General features: G+C 37.4%; 1 protein-coding gene across 1 annotated transcript; it reads left to right on the top strand.

Moving 5' to 3' along the window:
• Positions 1-5,619: 5,619 nt before the first annotated feature.
• LOC149813747 (notchless protein homolog) lies at positions 5,620-16,675 on the top strand. The gene is made up of 13 exons (XM_089992473.1): positions 5,620-5,984; positions 6,919-7,000; positions 7,166-7,255; positions 7,585-7,710; positions 8,257-8,384; positions 8,558-8,757; positions 9,474-9,537; positions 14,062-14,172; positions 14,900-15,037; positions 15,296-15,438; positions 15,585-15,639; positions 15,865-15,921; positions 16,008-16,675. The coding sequence occupies exons 1-13, from the start codon at positions 5,838-5,840 to the stop codon at positions 16,089-16,091; spliced, it is 1,425 nt and encodes a 474-aa protein (XP_089848599.1). The 5' UTR covers positions 5,620-5,837; the 3' UTR covers positions 16,092-16,675.
• The last annotated feature ends 2,473 nt before the right edge of the window (positions 16,676-19,148 follow it).

Here is a 19,148-nt window from a genome sequence, read left to right as displayed (position 1 = left end):
AAACCATTATTATTTTGTTTTTTATTTGCATAGGCATAGAGAAATACTATGATTAATTAAAATAACTTTGTCAAACTAGTAATTCTTGATATAATTTCATAAATATCTATACATATATCTTATGTTTCTGTTTTAATCTTAGGCATGCATAAGAAATTATCAAAATAATAAAAATCTCATGCAATTTCTATCAAAACATCACTAGAGAGAGCATTATGTAAACCAAAGACCCCTTTACGTAGTTTTCATTAAGCATAAAATGACTTTGAGTAATAAATATCAAAATAGAACTACAAATATTATTTTTTTAATTTTTTAAGTTAAAAAAAAAGATTTAACCACCTTTATGTAATTTAAAAAAAGTGAAGAACAAGTTTCTGAAAATTTGTCAAACAATAACCATGTTTCTGACAATTTTTAGAATCAGAACATCTGACAGAAAAATATAAAAACAAAACCCTGTTTTTGGAATAAAGCAAAGGTTTATAACAGGAAAAACAAAAAACATATGGATTTTTATGAATTTTTTAATAAAATAACTTAAACTTAAAATAAAAAACCATGGGGGGTTCTTGACCCTGACCCTTCTACCTTTCCCTCTTGGAAAATGCCCTCTTTTGATTTTTCAATCGGTCACCATATCCTTCATCCATCGATCGTATATCACTGTCAGACGGTGGCCTTTCATGTGGCAGGGGTATTTTCACCTACAATGGAGGAGGAGGGCAACTCTTCCTCTCTATCACCTTTAGTTATGGGGGTTTCCTCAAGGCTTTAGAGTTTTTTGATGGCTTTGTCGATCGACAAGCGTGGTCGAGGGATTTGATCACCTTTTACTCGCCGGAGGTGACAATGCCCTTGTTGGTCCCTCTCCTTCCAGTTTTTCTTTCTGTGTTAACCTCATTGAGTGCGCCCCCTCTTGCTATTAAGGTCATTTGAACCCTATTCCAGGGTTGACCTTTGACGACCCTCGATTCCTTTAGGCCTGCCCCTCTTTCAATTTATCTATGTGTGCTTTTTTTTTGTTTCATAGGAGTTTAGACATGACAAACTTGCCGGTCATGACTATATCCTTTTCGATGATAGACTCTGGTCATTAGACAAAAAAGACCCATGTACGTTATATATATATATATATATATATATATATATATATATATATATATATATATATATATATATATATATATATATTCTTTCTTACCCAAAAGAGCAGGATTTTCGCAATCAGGAATCCTTGGTTCACCATTTGCCCAAAACATAAACATTGAAAATAATCACTAACTTTTAATCATTAATTTCCTTTTTTTTGTTTTGTTTGTTTGATTTTGTTTTTTGGTGATAATCGAGACTTCGACTAGGCGCTCACAATCACCGACATGAATGAATTCATTGCGCTCTGATACCATTGTTAGACCTTACGTGCATAGGCAAAAGCATTGAAATGAAGATTGAAGGGCGTGCATTGTTACATTGTAAATCACCAAGGGCAATGACTTTAAATCACAACCTCTAGTCCTTTTATCACTCTGTGTTTTCTTATTCTCATGAATACTTGAGAATGTTGGTATTCTCAACTATATTCTTATCTCAATGAAAACCGGCCTTTAAGCCTATTTTTGTATCCATAAAAGGGTGTTGGATTGGAGTGTGCCCAAAAGAGAAATGCTCCTTCAACATCAAAAGGTCACAACCCTTAGATTAATAGTTATCTCATGTGAGACATATAACCATTGAAGGTGACCCTTCCTGATGGTTACCTTATGGCCACATATCCCAACAAATTCAAGTTATTGAACTAGTGTTTTCGTTTGAATTGGTTTCAAAATTTATTTCAAATTCTCTGTTTGTTACTGGTTGTTGGTTTGTATCAATAATGCATTTATTTTTATTTGTTTTGTGTTTTAAGTGTTTTAAAACTTATTGATTTTTTGGTATTTATTTGTGAGATTTAGACCTTGCACTACGAGACAACTCTTGGCTTTCTAGAGCCTTGCTAGGACTCAAATGTTAGGTGTTTTTGTTACCTCACCAAAGATGAATGAAATTACCAAATATATAGGCTTAGATTGGATGATGCTAAAATTGGGCTAAAAATCTGGTTTTTGCATCAAAACTTGGTTTTTAGAGTGAAACAAGTTTTGATTGTATATAGCTCGCCCAAAACCCAATTTAAGAAAAATCAGGTTATTGTGGTTTTTTTTTTACCCCAACCTAGTTTATCGAAATCAAATGCCCTTCTCTCATGCATTCACACCCTCACCCAAAAACACTACCCCTCCACCATTGCTACCAGGAGTGGAGCCACGTTCATGATAGGGTGGGCACGCACCCACCTTAACTTGAAATTCCCCAATGGAGGGGGGGTGAGGGTGTCCTGGTCAAAGTGCGCAGTGCCCATCTTGACCTGACAAGTTGGGCAATGAGTGCCCACGCTCACCCTCAGAAAGGTCGGGTCAGGGTGGGCACATTCGGACCTGACCCACACCTCTTCCCCTATACCTCTGAGTCCTTGACCTCAATTGTCCTCTCTCTCTATTTACGCCCCTCGCCCCAACGCTCTACACTATGGCCCTCTAGCGGCACTAAAGGTAGCATTGGTGCGCATGCTCCTACCCTAAGGGCCTCTATCTCTCTCTTCTGAAACTTTGCCAGATTCATACTGGCCATCTAGCACACACCCCTAGCCTTGGTGGTTGGGTGTCCTTCTTTTCATTTTTTGTTTCAAAATGTTTGATAGGGTTTTGATTTTAGGAGTTTTACTTTTTTTTCACTTAGCATAATGTAGTGTTAAGTTTAGTTTTTTTATTTAGTTATTTTTTTAAATAGCATAAATATTTAGTTAGGGTTTTAGGGTTGTGTGTGTGTGTGTGTTTTTAATTATCATTAGGCATGAATAATGAATGCTTGACTTTTGGTTATAATATTAGGGGTTTTATTTGTTATGTTTTAATTAGCATAAATATATGATTTATTTTAAGATTTTTGCTATTGATTTGAATTTTTCCAAATAACGTGAATATATAATGAAGGTTTTAAGGTTTTTTATTTGCTATTTTCTTTTTAATTATCATTAAAAATGATTTTATTAATAAATGCTTGACTTTGGTTATCAAACCTTCAAATCTTTGATTTTTGTTAGAATTCAAGTCATTTATTTTGGTTTTTCAAATGACATGAATATTTAATTAGTTTTTTTAATTAACATAATTAATAAAGTGATGCTTGTTAGGATTTAAGGATTTTATTTGTTTTTTTAGAGTGATGTAAATGTTTAGTTTATGGTTTTATTGTGTGTGAGTATGTGTTTAATTACCATTAGGCATGAATCCATGAATATTATGTGATTTTATTTTAGTGAGAATATTAAGGATTTTTTATTAATTAATCATAAGTACATAATTACAATGTTTGTAAGATTAAGGTTTTGGTTGTTTAGTTGTAGTTTAAGGGTTTTTTTAGGTTTTTTTTTGTTTTTCGATTATCATGAATATGTGATTTTGAGTATATCATAAAAAATCAATCTCATTCAATTTAGCATAGGATGAAAGCGCGCCGCTGATCACGCAGGCAAGATTAGCGGCATATTTTTTTTGCAATTTTTTCCACTTTTAGTGGTGCTCCAGGACCCTCCAGAACCTCCTCTAAAAGTTCAAAAAAAAATGATGTGCGTGATGAGAGCCTCTGATTTGAGTTCAATGATGCCCCCTTTCGTGTGTATATATATATATATATATATATATATATATATATATATATATATATATATATATATATATATAGAGAGAGAGAGAGAGAGAGAGAGAGAGAGAGAGAGAATGAAAACCTACCCAGCAAAAAACATGCCAAGCCTACCCACTGAAATTGTTTTGGTGTTTTTCAAAATTTTGACCATACAGATGTGTTCAACATGATTTATTTACTAAAAATTAGCACTTGAATCATGAATTTTAGATATAAAGAATGGTATTTGAAGCCTAAAAAATGTATAAAAATTACATGCCAATGATTTTTGAAACTTATAAAAACTATCCATGCATCAAAATTAAATGCTGAGAGAACTGATTCCTATAAAAAAAAGCATATAGATCACATATGTACGGACAGAATTTTGAAAAACATGCCATAAATCTAATAAAACGTGTGTTGTGGGTAGGTTTGATAGGTTTTTAGTTGGTAGGTTTTCAATATATATATATATATATATATATATATATATATATATATATATATATATATAGTCGCTAGAATACGAGAACTAGAAATATAGGCATTTTCAACACTTTTTTTACAAATCCAACCACGTGGATGTACTTCGCATGCTGAATTTGCTAAAAAAAACCATTAAATTGTGTATTTTTCATAAAAAAATGTGATTTTTTAATACTTGAGTAGTTATGAAGATTATGAGCCATTGATTTCATAGCCCTAAAAAAATCTCTTTTATACAGCGGGTTCTTATGAAACTAAGCATGTAGATCACATCCGTACAGTTAGATTCAAGATAAAAAAATAAATACAAAATCCATAAAAATTGTGATTCACACACATTAGTTCACATATTTTCAGTTCTCATAGTCCAGTTCCTCTCTCTTTACACACACGTATCGTCTAGGGATGGCAGTGGACCGGGGGAAAGTGGGGCCCCTCCCCGCCTTGCCCCGTTTGGACTGGGGATGAAGGGTATGAAACGGGGATGGAGGCGGGGACGAAGGTTAAAATTCATCCCCGTCCCGGGGTGGAGGCAGGAATGGACATGCACTTTTCCCTGCCCCGCCCCATCCCCGCCATGATCCCCGCCCCAACCCTGCCCCAACCACTTTTCCCCGCAATATCCCCGCCCCGCCTCATCCCCGTTTGAAGCGGGGATGAAGGACATGAAACGGGGATGAAGGCGAGGATGGAGGATAAAATCTTGAGGCGGGGTGGGGGTGGAGACCTTGTCCCCCGCCCCACTGCCATCCCTAGTATTGTCTGATGCCTGGCCCCAGGGGCATCCGTCGAGCTCAAACGTGCTGCCTTGCGCCGCACGTAATTTTTTTTTTCAAAAAAACTACATTTAATGGTGGTTTTAAAGCGCAGCTAAATAGTGTAAAAGCAAAAAAAAAAAAATTGTGCGTCAGACTTTTTGGGTGTATGAATTGACGATACACCCTACTTTCTCTCTCTCAATATATTTATGCATCCAATTATAATTGGATATGGTTTGATCTTACAAAATGCAACTAACCGAATCAAATTCGGTCGGATGTCGGTTAAAGTCAGATTCAATTACATCAGTAGTGGCTTCTACACCTGCCCAGGTCGCATGAGGTGGCTTTAATAGGTAGGCTCCATAAGGGCTTGGGTGTGGGTAACCTCACCTGGGGTTTACCTCTCAGGGAGGCAGCAAGGGTTCCTGATCCGATCCTAGATGAGACACAGACCCGACCCGCAGAAAACCCTACAGCAGAAGCCGTGTCTGGCAACAATACAACTAAGCCACGTCTGCTGTCCATCTGGAGATGAACGGTGGCATTAACCCAACCATCGCTTCCACGGCTCCACCTAAAAGAAAGCCAACCGTTGATGCAAAATTTAGAGAGGCAACGGTCCCTTCTCGCTCTTCCGTTTCCGCGGGAAGCCGCTAGCGGTCTCCTGGCGACCACGAGAGCCGCGCCAAAACCCTAAAACCCTAGCGAGGTCACCGCAAAACCCACGACACTGCGCAGTGATTTCCTCTCACCTTCTCTCATAATCCGTTCGTTGAAAGGGTTTCGAATTCGTTTGATTGCAAACTTTTCCCGTGGGAAAGTTCAGAGTCGGAGTTAGTTTTTTTTTTCTTGTGGGGGGGAAGGATGGAGGTGGAGAAGCAGGAGATGGTGAACAGCGTCATGTGTCAACTCACGGATCCCGATGGAAACCCCCTCGGCAATGCCCTCTACCTCCCGCAGAACACCGCCCCTCCGCAGCTTCAAGAAGTCGTCAACTCACTCCTCAAGAACGTCAGTTCCCTTCATTTATCTGTCTTTTCAGTTTAGTTTTATTGCTCGTCTATCCCTAATTTAAATTTCATTTTCTGGAATCCGATTGCACCGGAAAATTGAACTGTTTCAATTCAAAGAAACGAACAAACGGAGGGATTTGGGGGGGGGGGATCGAGAGAGCTTTGCTTGAATTATGAACGGCGGGAAAGTCGAACAGGAGCGCGAATCATCGAAAGCTGATTCATTTTAAGAGATAAGATCGGGTTTGAAGTGGTGCCGAAAGATTTAATATGATGACTTTTTGTTCCTTTGCTGTTTTATATGTTATGTTAGGATTTTGGGCTTTAAATCCGCGAACGTTGTTGTTCTTGGTAGTTACTGACCAGACATTAGGTCCGTTTGTGTTATTTAGCTTGGATCAGCGCAATTGCAACTAGTAAGGCTTTCTTATGGCACGAATTCTCAAAATTGCGCCATCGTGGTCGTTACTGTACAAAGGTAGCAATCGTACTACCACCGCCGCTGCTACTGATGCTATTTCTATTATATGATGATCTTCGCTCATTGTTTGTTCCCACTGTTATTGTATTGAAGCCTTACCTTCATCATCCATCACCGTTACTACTAGTCTACTACTACCGCTGCTGCTGTCTACTAGTGTTGTTCTGTTATTATTATCATAATAATAATCTCTGTTATTGTTACTATTTATTGCTTCCAGCAACAAGGTGCATGACTTAGACTGGAAGTTGGTGCCTTTGTGGGGTTGATCGTGAGTATGAAGTATGAACTAGTTTATAGTTTACAATGGTCGTCTAACTGGTTAAAATTCCAATTTTGACCAATAGGTTAGGAATACATTGTTGGGTTAACGCGTTGTTTTCTCATTATTCTTACTCATATATTCTTATTTTCTTTTTCTTGTTCCCTCCCTCCTCATTCAACCCTTTAGGAGGAAAAGCTGCCATATGCATTCTACATATCAGACGAGGAGCTTGTTATGCAGATTGGATCTTATCTACAGAAAAACAAACGTGAGCATGACCCTGTAGTTGAGTTCATAAAATTTGTTATTGAGGCATCTTCTTTCATGCATTGAATATGAATGATGCATAAATAATTTTGTTTGCAAAGAGTTTTTTTTCTTCTCTTTTTGATGTTTGTTGTTTAATTGTTGCATCTGGGCTTGCTTTCTGTAGTTTCTGTAGAGAAAGTGCTGCGCATTGTTTACCAACCGCAGGCAGTTTTTAGAATCCGTTCAGTCAACCGGTGTTCAGCTACCATTGTTGGTATGCCTTCTTCTCTATCCACACACCATCCCACACCTTTCATGTGCAAATTATTTTTCAGTTTATCAAATTTATGGAGATGCTTCATGATATTGCTTGTGTGATTAATATTTAATGCATCCAAATTCATGGAGCACATTTCCACTGGACCAAGCAATGACCCTCTATATTGATACAAAGACGTCAACTTGCTAAACTGGCAGTTATAGTGGATACAATCTAAGCACTAGATAACCGTCTGCTGTCCTATGTGCCTGAGATGAAGAGTTTATGTTAATCTTATTTCCCGTAATTCATCTAATATTGAATGGTGTCACTGTGGATTACAGGTCATGCTGAAGCTATACTTTGTGTGGCTTTTAGTCCTGATGGAAAGCAATTGGCTAGTGGTTCTGGTGATACAACTGTTCGTTTTTGGGACATGAATACCCAGACTCCACTGTTTACTTGCACAGGTGATCAACTGCTGTTTTTTTTTTTTAATTTATGAAGTTTTACCTACTTAAAAATGGGAAGTGGATATTCATATATGACATTGTTTGTGCAGTTCTGTACTTTTTCTTTTTCGATCTCGCAACCATAGAGTAGGCGATTTTATCAGTGGGTTGATATTGTTCTTTTTAGCTCATTATGATGTTCTAGTGATAAAAGATTGCAGTTCAGTTGGTTTATGGATGTTGAGTGTTGGAGCAATGTGTTAGGACCTCATTTGTGCTGAAAAAAGCATATTGGTCTGTCTAATCAAGTTGAAGTTTGGTTGTGGTGGGATGCTAGAAGAAATAAATTAGAGACTCCAATATAAACATAATTTTTACATGACTGATTCAAAAACTTCCAGAAGTTCTAGACTCAGTGTATTTATTTATTTTTTGTTTATTTGCTTAGTAGATGCCATAGCATATGAAATTCGTTATATTTGTAACCCGTGTAGGATGGTTTAATATACTCATGCTTCTACTTACTACTTTTACTACCTAACTTGGCACTTTGATCATTTGCAGGGCACAAAAATTGGGTCCTTTGCATTTCATGGTCACCAGATGGCAATCATCTTGTGAGTGGTAGCAAGGCTGGAGAGCTGCTGGGTTGGGACCCACAAACTGGGAAGCCATCTGGGAACCCACTCACTGTTAAGTCATTGGTTTGCTTTGGACAGCCTATTCACTGAGTTCTACTCATCAAAAGTTGTATTATTTTCTTTTCATCAATATTCATGAAATGAATGTTAGTTGATGATGTTATGTCGTGTACATTGGTTTGAAGTTTACGGCAGTCCACTGATTAGAAGCTGCTAAACTCCAGGGACATAAGAAGTGGATTACTGGGATAGCATGGGAGCCTGTGCATCTACAATCCCCTTGTAGACGCTTTGTATCTTCTAGTAAAGATGGAGATGCACGTGTTTGGGACATTGTAACAAGGAAGTGTGTCCTGTGTCTCAGTGGACACACGCTTGCTGTGACTTGCGTCAAATGGGGTGGAGATGGACTGATATACACCAGGTGCGTATGATGTTGCTGACATGAGAAGTTGGAAGTTATAGTTTCTGGCTCATTTAGGAATTCCAAAATCCTTAATAGAAAATGTACAAGATGCTAATTATACTTGATGATGTCCATGTTAACCCATGTTTGGAGGACTGGTGATCTGCCACATTCTTACATCTGACCTGCTCCTCCTTACAGGTCTAGCTAATTTAGTTCAGATATAAAATTCCTTTCTTACACAATTTATTCACATATGTTAGGAGATACAGATGTTATGTGGCCTCGTTTTGAGCATTGCAAACGCCTTTCTTGTCATTTTAGTATGGCTGTGATACATTTTTTATTTTGACTTTCTAAGAAAAAGTTTTTTTTGGGGGTTAATATTTGTATAAATAAAGTTCAGGGCTGTATAATGTGCAATCCATATTTCAGAATGCTTACTGTAAAGATTTTTTGTTTGTGAATTCTTGACGTTCTACACATGGTAGATCATCCAATGAGGGACCACCTTTGAATAATTATGTATAATTGTGCATTTTCTTCATAGTTACAGGCTTGCACTTGTGCAAAACATGTAGACACACATAGCATATGTTAAATTTAATGACACAACATTGAAAATTTGGTTCCTGATATCTTGTGAGAGAACCTCTAACCCACTCCACCTCTCTCTCTCTCTCAAATGACAAAGTCTAATAATGCTTCTTTTCTGTTTTTTCTGTTTAATCTAGTTCTCAAGATTGTACAATCAAAGTGTGGGAGGCAAACCAAGGGAAGCTGGTTCGTGAACTGAAGGTTAGCGGGCCTTCTTTGGTCCTTCATGCATTAGTTTTCAACTTTGATTTCCTTTTCTCTTTAATCTATTTGATGCTTGACCATTATATGGATGGGTCAGTATGTTATTGGCGTTTCTTTGTAATTGTAGCAAACCATTCGTACCTACAGTCTTGCATAAAATATCTATTCTGAATATGGTGTGATGCAACTTTTCTCAAAAGTATTTTTAAAATATATTTTTAATAAAAAATTATTAGTGTAAATTGTGCATCAAATTATAAATAACCGGTTCACACTAGTGGTGAAGTCCGGGTCGAACACAGGAAAATAGGTCAAAACCTTGTACTCCACACAAACACATTCTTTATTGCCTTAGAAATAAACAAATGCGCAATTAAACCTATTACAAATGTTTGAGCGAAAATAAAAATTATTACAACCTAGAATAAATAATTGGCCTAATGCTCTAATAATAAAAAATTAAACAAATAGCAAGTCTTTGTCTGCTTGCGAACTTGCTCCCGTTGTCCTCGTTTGTACGGGCGTGCCTTGGTATGTCCACTGCAGCCCACTCGTAGGGCCTAAACTCAATCAGCCCACGACACCTCCTGCAAAACACAAAACACCCATGTCACAGGGATTCGGCTAGCAGGGTGCCGCACCCGCGTCGACGCGACTCGACGCGGGTGCGGCACCGGGTGCAGTCAACCCGATCCTGGGTGCGTTGACCGCACCCAGGATCATTTAGGTCCATTTTTTTTTTGGATTTTTTTTTTTAAATTTGCCCAAATGGGCTGCGATTTTTTTTTTTAAAAAAAATTATGCTGACAGCAGCTGTCTGTCAGCTTCGAAATTTGAAAAAACCCGCGTGTTCCCCCGACCCCCTATATATATATTTTACATTTTTGCCCTTGCCGCACCCCCACACCCGGGTTTTTTGGAAGTGCCGAATCCCCGCACCCGCACCAGCACCCGCACCCATGTGACATAGCAAAACACACAAAAAAACACGAAGACAAGCTAATCTATCTACCCTAGCTATGGTTAGTCCAAGTAAAACAAATACTTGAAATAAACTTAATTATAACAGGTTGTTGCAACTAAATTTAAGAAAAGAAATAACTCTCACTAGGACATGGCCAGGGCACAACACGGACACGGGTAGGGCACAGACATGGTCAAAACACGGTTAGGACACGGACACGGCCAGGACACGGTTTTGCTGAAAAACCGAATTTATAAAACACGTGAAACTTGATTTTATAGGATCTGCGCAGAACCATATTTTTATCCTTAAATTCGCGTAAATCTTTTGCAAAACCGCTACCCTAACCTGCAGACCGCTAACTAACATGCTAACCTAATATAAAAGCTTAATAAAGTTAACAATCAACCCCTAAAATTAATAAAAAAAATCAACAGACAGGTTTGGCCAACCGTTTGTGATTGATAGCCCTAGCTGACTGCTTGGGTTGGGCCGACTGGCTGCCCTAGCTACCGGTTTTCAAAAACAAATTTTAACAAAAATAAAAATTGATTTTTTAATGCTAAAATAAATGGAACAATTCTTAATCTATATGCAGCAAGAAGAAAAGCAAAAATAAATCACTAATCTATATGCACCTAAACTAAAGATAGGGTAGGAAAGAGCATACCTTTCGTCATCTCCGAGGAGCTTGGGGGAGAAGAGAGCGGTCTATACCTGTTCACGCACGTGACTGCCTTCCTTTCGAGTTGAAATCCACAAGGTTTGCTATTCCCTCGCTTGCGTGTGGCCTTCTTTGTCAAGCAACGGATGTGGGAGAAGTGTGCGGGAGAAAAGAGGATGCTGGCTAGAGAGAAAAAAGGGTTCGACCAGTATCATGGCAGCATAAGAGCTGGAAAAGAGGCTCCGATAGCACCACGATCGAGGTAGAGCCTTGGGTAAGAAGGGGGAAGAGGAAGAAGGAGGGGGTGGCAATTCCAATGAGGTAAAACATAGTCGCTCTACTAATACTTAAATATGTTATTCTAGGGTTAGATGAGAGGTTTTGTAAAATTATTAAAGAGAGGTTTGTTTTTCAAAATTTACAAAACACCTCAATTTAACAACTATTTTCTAAAACAAGGTTAGAATTTACACTAATTCTAAAAAGTGGTTGCCGCCCCACTAGGGGTATTTAAGTATTTTAAGCCCTCTAAAGAATGGATCAGATCTTGAATTATGGATTTGGATTGGTACTTACGTCGGGATTTGTTCCAAATACTTTCAAACTGCTCCAAATTGCTTGTTTTAGCTCCGTTTCTCTCGAAATTCGAACCAAGGCTTCCCTACCTGAAAACACACATTAAACAACTAAACATGGGTGTTTAAACATTAAATATGCACAAAATCATGCATAAGAATATATAAAAATATGCGTAAAATATGCATGATCATGGTGGAATAATTTTTTTAGATTTTAGTTATTTATATTGGGCATGAATTTTATGTTGTTGAATTTGTAATTATGAGCAAGTTTTTAAATTGGAATTTTAAGAGGAATGAGTTTTGTAGTGATTTAGTTTTACTTTTTATAAAAAATCATGCAATTTTCAACTTCTCATGATATTGAAACTTTAGTGGGTTTATTTTTTCAATTAATATGTAAAGAATTATAAAAATTTAAGAAAATTTCGATGTATGGTGGATAGTGGATACATATAGCTTCTTAGAGAAAAGATGTAACAGAGAGAAGAGAAAAGGTTGGTGGTGCTTGCTCGGGAGCTGATTTTCAAGTTCTCAGACATGCATTTTCAACATGTGGAAAGTAGCATTTCTCCCTCTCATCTTAATCCAAAGCAACTTATATATTTTTGGGACAACAGTTTAACGATTAAATGCAAGTGTATTTTTTCCATAGCAAAAACCCAGCATGTAAATTACAAATCCTTCCTCCTTCTAGTGCGCCTTCTCTATAGAATTGGTACCATTCTAAGTTGATGTCATCTATTATCATCTTCTCATTGGTCATGGGGAACTTCAATTATGCTGTATTTATCTGTCTACCTAGTTGCTGCAGTGATTTGGTTTCTGCTGTTGTGATCTATTAGTCATTGCAGCCATCAGATTGTCTCACATGGTCCATGTTCATTAGAAAGTTAAGAATAAGCTGTAACTTCTTTGAGCTTTCTCTGAAGTTTGGAGCATTATTTTTAGGGAAATTTTCAAAGAGTCACCTAAGATTTGGCCATTAATAGAAAACACACCTAAGTTTTTAAATATTTCTAAAAACGCACCTAAAATTTTGCACTGTTAATCAGAAACAAACTTCTGTCTATTTAACCTGGGTTATCACTAACTGAAGATGAGTTGGGAGGGTAAATTTACTAATTAACCTTTCAAAGCCTCCTTCCCTCTTTCTTGGCCTTTTCACTTCCAAAAATTCCCACTCACCCATGGATCTTACCTATTTGCTGTAACTTCCTTCTATCCTCAAGGACTCTCCAGCAAAGCTTTTCCAACATACCCCTGAAATATCCACAAGAAGTCTTTCTCTCTCTCGGAACTGCATGCTTTGCCTGTCAATAGTAGTAATTTAAACTGTGGAGTTTTCTGTGATCTTTGTTAGACAGAATAGGGGAAATACAAACCCGACCTCTATTTATTGTTTGATGTTCTTCCACCTTTTCTTTTTGGGTGGGTAGGGTAACGGGGTTGCTTTGAGGTAAGCCCAAAGGAACATGATTCAAACAGCCTGTAAATGGCTTCAACTACTTTGAATGCTGCATGAAAACTCATGAAAGATCACACACGGGGACAGAACTAGGGCTTCGGTATACACCCATGAGCAGTGCCCTCTAGGAAACAAATGGGGACAAAAGTAGGGCTTTGGTATACACCCATGAGCAGTGTCCTCTAGGAAACAAATGGGGACAAAACTAGGGCGTTCTAGCTAAAGTTATTTCGGATTATGTTCGTATCAATAAAAAACTTGTGCTTCTAGTAGTTTAGATGATTCAACTAAAGTAAACAGAAGTGGTTATGTTGGAAAACTTGGGTGCGTTTTTTATACATTTTGAAAGCTTAGGTGCGTTTTTTATACATTTTGAAAGCTTAGGTGTGCTTCAGAATATTAATAAAACGTTAAGTGTTTTTTTTTTAAAAAAAGATGTTGAGGGTAAAATGGCAATTCTGCATCACATTTAACGGCAAACATGACAGAAGTAAACTCCTGGGCCTTTTTAATTAACCATGGCATTTTTTAGGTGCATTTTTTAAAAAATCCAAAACTTAGGTGTTTTTTGATTAATGCCCAAACTTTGTGTGCATTTTTTAAAATTTCCCTTTTATCATAATGTTTTAGCACCATGTAATTGATTCTCTGCATCTGTGACTTTTTGCATGTTTATCAAATATTCTATTTTGAATTATTTGAGAATTTTCTACAAAGGTGATCCAGAGGATAAATGCTTTCCTGTCATGATATTTTTATCAGGTGTAGATCCGGGATAATCCTTTGTTTCATTGTCAGTGATAAGGCACCATTTAATCTTTGACAAAAGCGTTATTTTTTCTTTCAGGGACATGGGCACTGGGTTAATAGTCTTGCTCTGAACACCGAGAATGTTCTTCGTACAGGGGCATTTGATCATACTGGCAAACAATACTCTTCCTCGGAAGAAATGAAAAAGGTAAAATAAGTTTTGCTACTTTAGTTTCTATCCTGTGACTTTCCCTTATAGTGTTCGGATATGTAGTTTGCGGTGATTATATGACATGTTTATTTGCTGGTGTTTCTGTTAGTCACATTGAGCATTTTGAAGCCATTTATGCTGCCACAAGCATTCAAAACTTCAGGTGTCTTATTTTATTTGTTGAAACCAGTCTGGCTTTTTTGCTTGTTTGGTCTTTGTTAGAGTCCCTGTTTCATGCAACTGTCATTTTGACATGAAAAAATCAACTTGCTTGTGAGCAGTGTGAATGAATGAATTATCCATCAGGAAGTTAATTAGCAGTACTGAGCCTTTGTGTTCTAACATTAAGAACAAAATGGAAAACCAAAAGCATCTTGGTTTTACATAATGCATTTTAATGACTCCCTTTTTTAAATCAAGTTGGTCACTGCTGTTGGGCCTGCCGTTATGACTTGGTTTCCACTGCAAATGATCCCAGAACAGCTTTCCATTTCCTCCACATGCCTGTGTGTGCCTGCACACTCATGTACATACACATGCACGGAGATGTGTGCTTCATAAAGACAATTTGAACAAGGGGTGCATTGCCTCTAATTTGTCCTAACAGGCTTTTCTATTTTATATTTCTGGTTGAGCATGTATATAAAGAGCATTCTTATGCATCTGGTTTCCAATGTTCTCTCAACATGGAAATGTTAGCAGTAACCTCTTGTATTTTTTCCAGGTAGCTCTCGAAAGATACACTAAAATGCGAGGAAATGTCCCTGAAAGACTAGTTTCTGGATCAGATGATTTCACTATGTTTCTCTGGGAGCCTGCTATTAACAAACATCCAAAAGCTCGAATGACTGGCCACCAACAGGTGAATCATGCTTTGTTGTTTAATAGTCTTAATTATTTTTGTGTCTCTATATATTTAAGCTTATTCCATCTACTGTACAAGATTGTTATGTGCTGGATCATTTGATGTGGTCTTTTAAGCAATAACTATATTTCCTGGACAATGTGTCGGAACTGCTTAACAGTACCTAATGTGTCTTATCCAATGTATACATTTTATTCCTTTCTACATTGAAATTTGAAAATGGAGTTTCTGACTTTGGTTGATATTCTTCTGCAGCTGGTAAACCACGTTTGTTTCTCTCCCGATGGGCAATGGATTGCTAGTGCTTCTTTCGACAAGTCTGTTAAGCTGTGGAATGGGACCACAGGGAACTTTGTTACTGCTTTTCGTGGGCATGTTGGATCAGTGTACCAAATAAGGTTTAATTGTTTCCGTCATATACTCTGTCATTCCTTTGCTTTCACTAACGTGCCGTATTTGTTTTTAACATGGTGCTGGTCTGTAATGTTTTTTTTTTATCTTTTGTCTTATCTGACATGCATCCTTTATTTAACTTGATCAACAGCTGGTCTGCTGATAGTCGGCTTTTGTTAAGCGGGAGCAAGGATTCGACACTTAAGGTACATTTTGCAAGGGCTTATCTTGCTCTGATTTTCCAGATAGTGGCCAACATATCCGTTGAAATTGTGATGCTGGAACCTGAGAGAGAGAGAGAGAGAGAGAGAGAGAGAGAGAGAGAGAGAGAGAGTTGTCAGTTCTAGTTGGACTAAACTTGGCTTGATAAAAGTTTTTGACAAGGTTATTCCAATCTCTATCCTAGTACTCGTTTAACATGGATTCTGCAGGTTTGGGATATGCGGACAAAGAAACTAAAAATGGATCTTCCGGGTCACGCAGATGAGGTATGTAATCCTTTGGAAAATTCTTGCTTCAGTTGAAAGAAATGCTAATCAGGTTCTGATCCTTGTGGTTCTACTGGTCTATAAAGGTTTTTGCTGTGGACTGGAGCCCAGATGGTGAGAAGGTAGCATCTGGCGGCAAGGACAAGGCTATGAAGTTATGGATGAATTGATGGGAGTTTCTCGATCAGTAAATGACGGGAAGAACATAGAATGTGTGGGGGCACGGCATTTGCCCTACTACAATTCGCAAAGGCAGGAGACTGTGAACCCCCCGGTGTGTTACAGATGATCATGAACAACACACTGGGAGAATGATGCCCTTGGTTATGGCCCACCCCCAAGGGGTTAAAACCCTTCGGCCGCCCTCCTCACCCACCAGGGGGTCTGCTGCTTCGGCCTTGCAGCAAGGGATCAGAGCCTATTTCATACAGCAATTAGATTTCGAACTTGGAAGGATTCAATAATGGTAGTCAATGTTATGACTGTGAGTCTTGTGTAACTTGCTACTCTGGCCTTTTGCTGTGTCCCGGTTCCAAACCTTGTTTAGAATTGCTAATGATGCTGGACATGCTTACAATGTGTACACTGGTGTTGTATCCTCACTTCTCTGTTGAGTGCGCTTTTGGCCGTTGACAGGCTATGCTAGGGATGTTAACGGATTGGATTTGGCTCAGATATCCAACTGAATCTAAATCCGATTGGTTAGATTTGGTAGAGCAGGTATCATTCAATTAGTAATTGAACTCAGATCCAATATGCAGTTTTGCATATGATTCTGAATCCAAATTCGCTTGATAATCTGACCTGATTACATGTGACAGATCTGATTAACTAATTGGACCCGGTTTCACTGTTATCTTTTTCAATCTGATTCTGAATATGAATCCAAATCCAATTAGTTCAGATTCAGTAACTCCTAGAACGGAGTCCAACCCGCTTACATCCTTAGTCGTAAGACTGTCTTCTGGTCTTGTTTGCTAAGTTATAACTTGTTCTTGGGACCCGTGTGAATTAGGCATTTCCAACACTTTTTTTGCAAATATATGGCTTGACCATAAATATCATTAATATTAAAAAGAAGGAGATAGTTAAGAAATACAACATCAACTTTGGTACTTGACAAATTAGCAAACTTTCTAAGTTGGTCTAAAAAAATTTCCCAGAATCTAAGAGTGATAGATTGCATTTGTATGATGTGATTTGAAACTCACAGATGATAACAGGTGTTTAGGCTTCATTGGCAATTGATGCAACTTTTCTTGAAAGTATTTTTAAAAGAGATTTTTCATTAAAAAACTGTGTGTAAATTATGCATTAAATATTAAATTATCGGTTCACACTAGCGGTGAAGTCCGGGTATAATACAAGGAGCATGTTTAAAGCTTTCGTACTCCACACAATAACATGCTTTATTGCCTTAAAAAAAATAAATTTTTCTACCCTGTTACAAGAGTTTGAGAAAAAAATTAAAAGTTATTATAACCCAAATGAATTAAAATGGCCAGTGGCCCTAAAAAAATGTAAAAATAAAGAAAGAAAAAAATTAACAGGGCTCTTTTCTTTTGCGGACTAGCTTTCCTTGTCGTGTGGGCATGACCCTTGCAATTGCACTTTCATAAACACCTTTGAACTCACCTGCAACATGAAAACAAATAAAACAACCAAAAATCTAAGACTACTCTAGTTCATGTTAGTTTGCAACGAGTAAATTTTAAATATAAACAAATGCAAGACTCTAATTATAACTACTTCTAAAAGAATTCAAATACTAAACCTAGAATACAATAAAACTCTAATAAAATAATAAAAAAATATGAAGAAGAGGAACTAACTAGAGAAAATGGTTATCAAACAAAAAAAATTAAAGCTATCAGGCCTCTCCTTTCAAATCCAAGTGGCAACCAGTTATATGCAGGCCTGGTGCGCAGACCAAGATCAATCAGATCTGTTCTGGTTCAATTTTATGCAATTCAGCCGACCAAAAAAAATGCAGATTGACTGATGTCACGTTGCTTTTGACACTAGCCGAACGTGCCCAAATGGGGTTTGCGCAACTGGTAGTCGATCAGACGTGATTGAACCGAGTTTAATCAACCTGATCTAGCAGCAGACTGAACTCGACCCACCTACAAATCGGTTCCAGAAACATATTAATGTGGATCACATATGCATGTTTGCTGATGCAGGTTGGAAACCGACTGTGTGAAAATCGGTTTACCTGATATATATAAAAAAAAATTCAGATCAGATATGCCAATATGGCAAATATGATAAAATAGATATATATCAAATAAGACTGGCTTTCAAATCTGCCGAATTCAAACCAACGAAAAAAAGAAACTTGCGCAAAATATGTAAAAATATTTTTTTCTTTTAAACAAAATAAAAACCTAAACTACCATGCTAAAATGACTACAAAAACAGATTAATCTATATGCAACAATTACAAAAATGAAAACCAAAACAATATGCTTTTAAAGTTTCAGAAAATTAATCTCTATGTAGAAGTAAAATAACTCTGAATATAAAGAAAAGGGAGAGAAGAGGCATACTTAAGTTGCTTCCGATGAAGTGGGGAGAAGAGAATGGTCTTCCTCCAAGATTGCACGTGGTGTTGCCCTCCGACGAGAAAAGAAGAAGAGACTGGCGATGAAAAAGGGAAAGAAGTTGAAAGAAGGGAGAAGAGAGGAGAGGGGGCCGACTGGAAGAGAGAGATGGGGGGGGGGATCTCAAGAGGGGATGCCCCCCTCTTCTAATCTATTTTATTTGTAGATCAAAAAAATTAGGTTTAGAGTGTGTTTTAAGAAATTTTCTAAAACACCTCCAACTTTTCAATAAATTCAAAAGACCTACTTTTTAAAATCTATTTTCTAAAAACACTATTAGTAAAAATTTAAAATTTCAAAAACACTCAAATGGGTTCACTTTATTCATTTTTTCACTTTTTTGAAAAATCAAAAGTGCCCTGCAGGATCATGCCAAATATCGATTAAACAAGGGTTATTAATCTTGTTTCATATGTAATCATACATAGAAAATATATATAATATGCATAAAAATTATGCATGATCAAATTCCCCCATGCTTATCGTTTGCTAGTCCTCGAGCAAACTGACTCTTAACAAAAGCAAAACATGCAAATCACAAGCCTAACTCACTTTCGTAGGAATCACAGTTGCATTTAGCATATGCAACAAGCTCTTTAACCCCCTCGGTTACCCCAGTGG

The sequence above is a fragment of the Nuphar pumila genome, chromosome 16 (assembly GCF_984573655.1).
Source record: "Nuphar pumila chromosome 16, dmNupPumi1.hap1.1, whole genome shotgun sequence".
NCBI classification, from domain to species: Eukaryota; Viridiplantae; Streptophyta; class Magnoliopsida; order Nymphaeales; family Nymphaeaceae; genus Nuphar; species Nuphar pumila.
This window is presented reverse-complemented; position numbering and strand designations above follow the sequence as displayed.

Bases quoted from the DNA above. Each gene is read 5' to 3' on its own strand.
- LOC149813747 (XM_089992473.1), top strand. From the start codon at position 5,838: ATGGAGGTGGAGAAGCAGGAGATGGTGAACAGCGTCATGTGTCAACTC. The intron at 7,256-7,584 runs GTATGCCTTCTT...TGTGGATTACAG, and splicing joins GTGTTCAGCTACCATTGTTG to GTCATGCTGAAGCTATACTT. The intron at 15,038-15,295 runs GTGAATCATGCT...ATTCTTCTGCAG, and splicing joins GAATGACTGGCCACCAACAG to CTGGTAAACCACGTTTGTTT.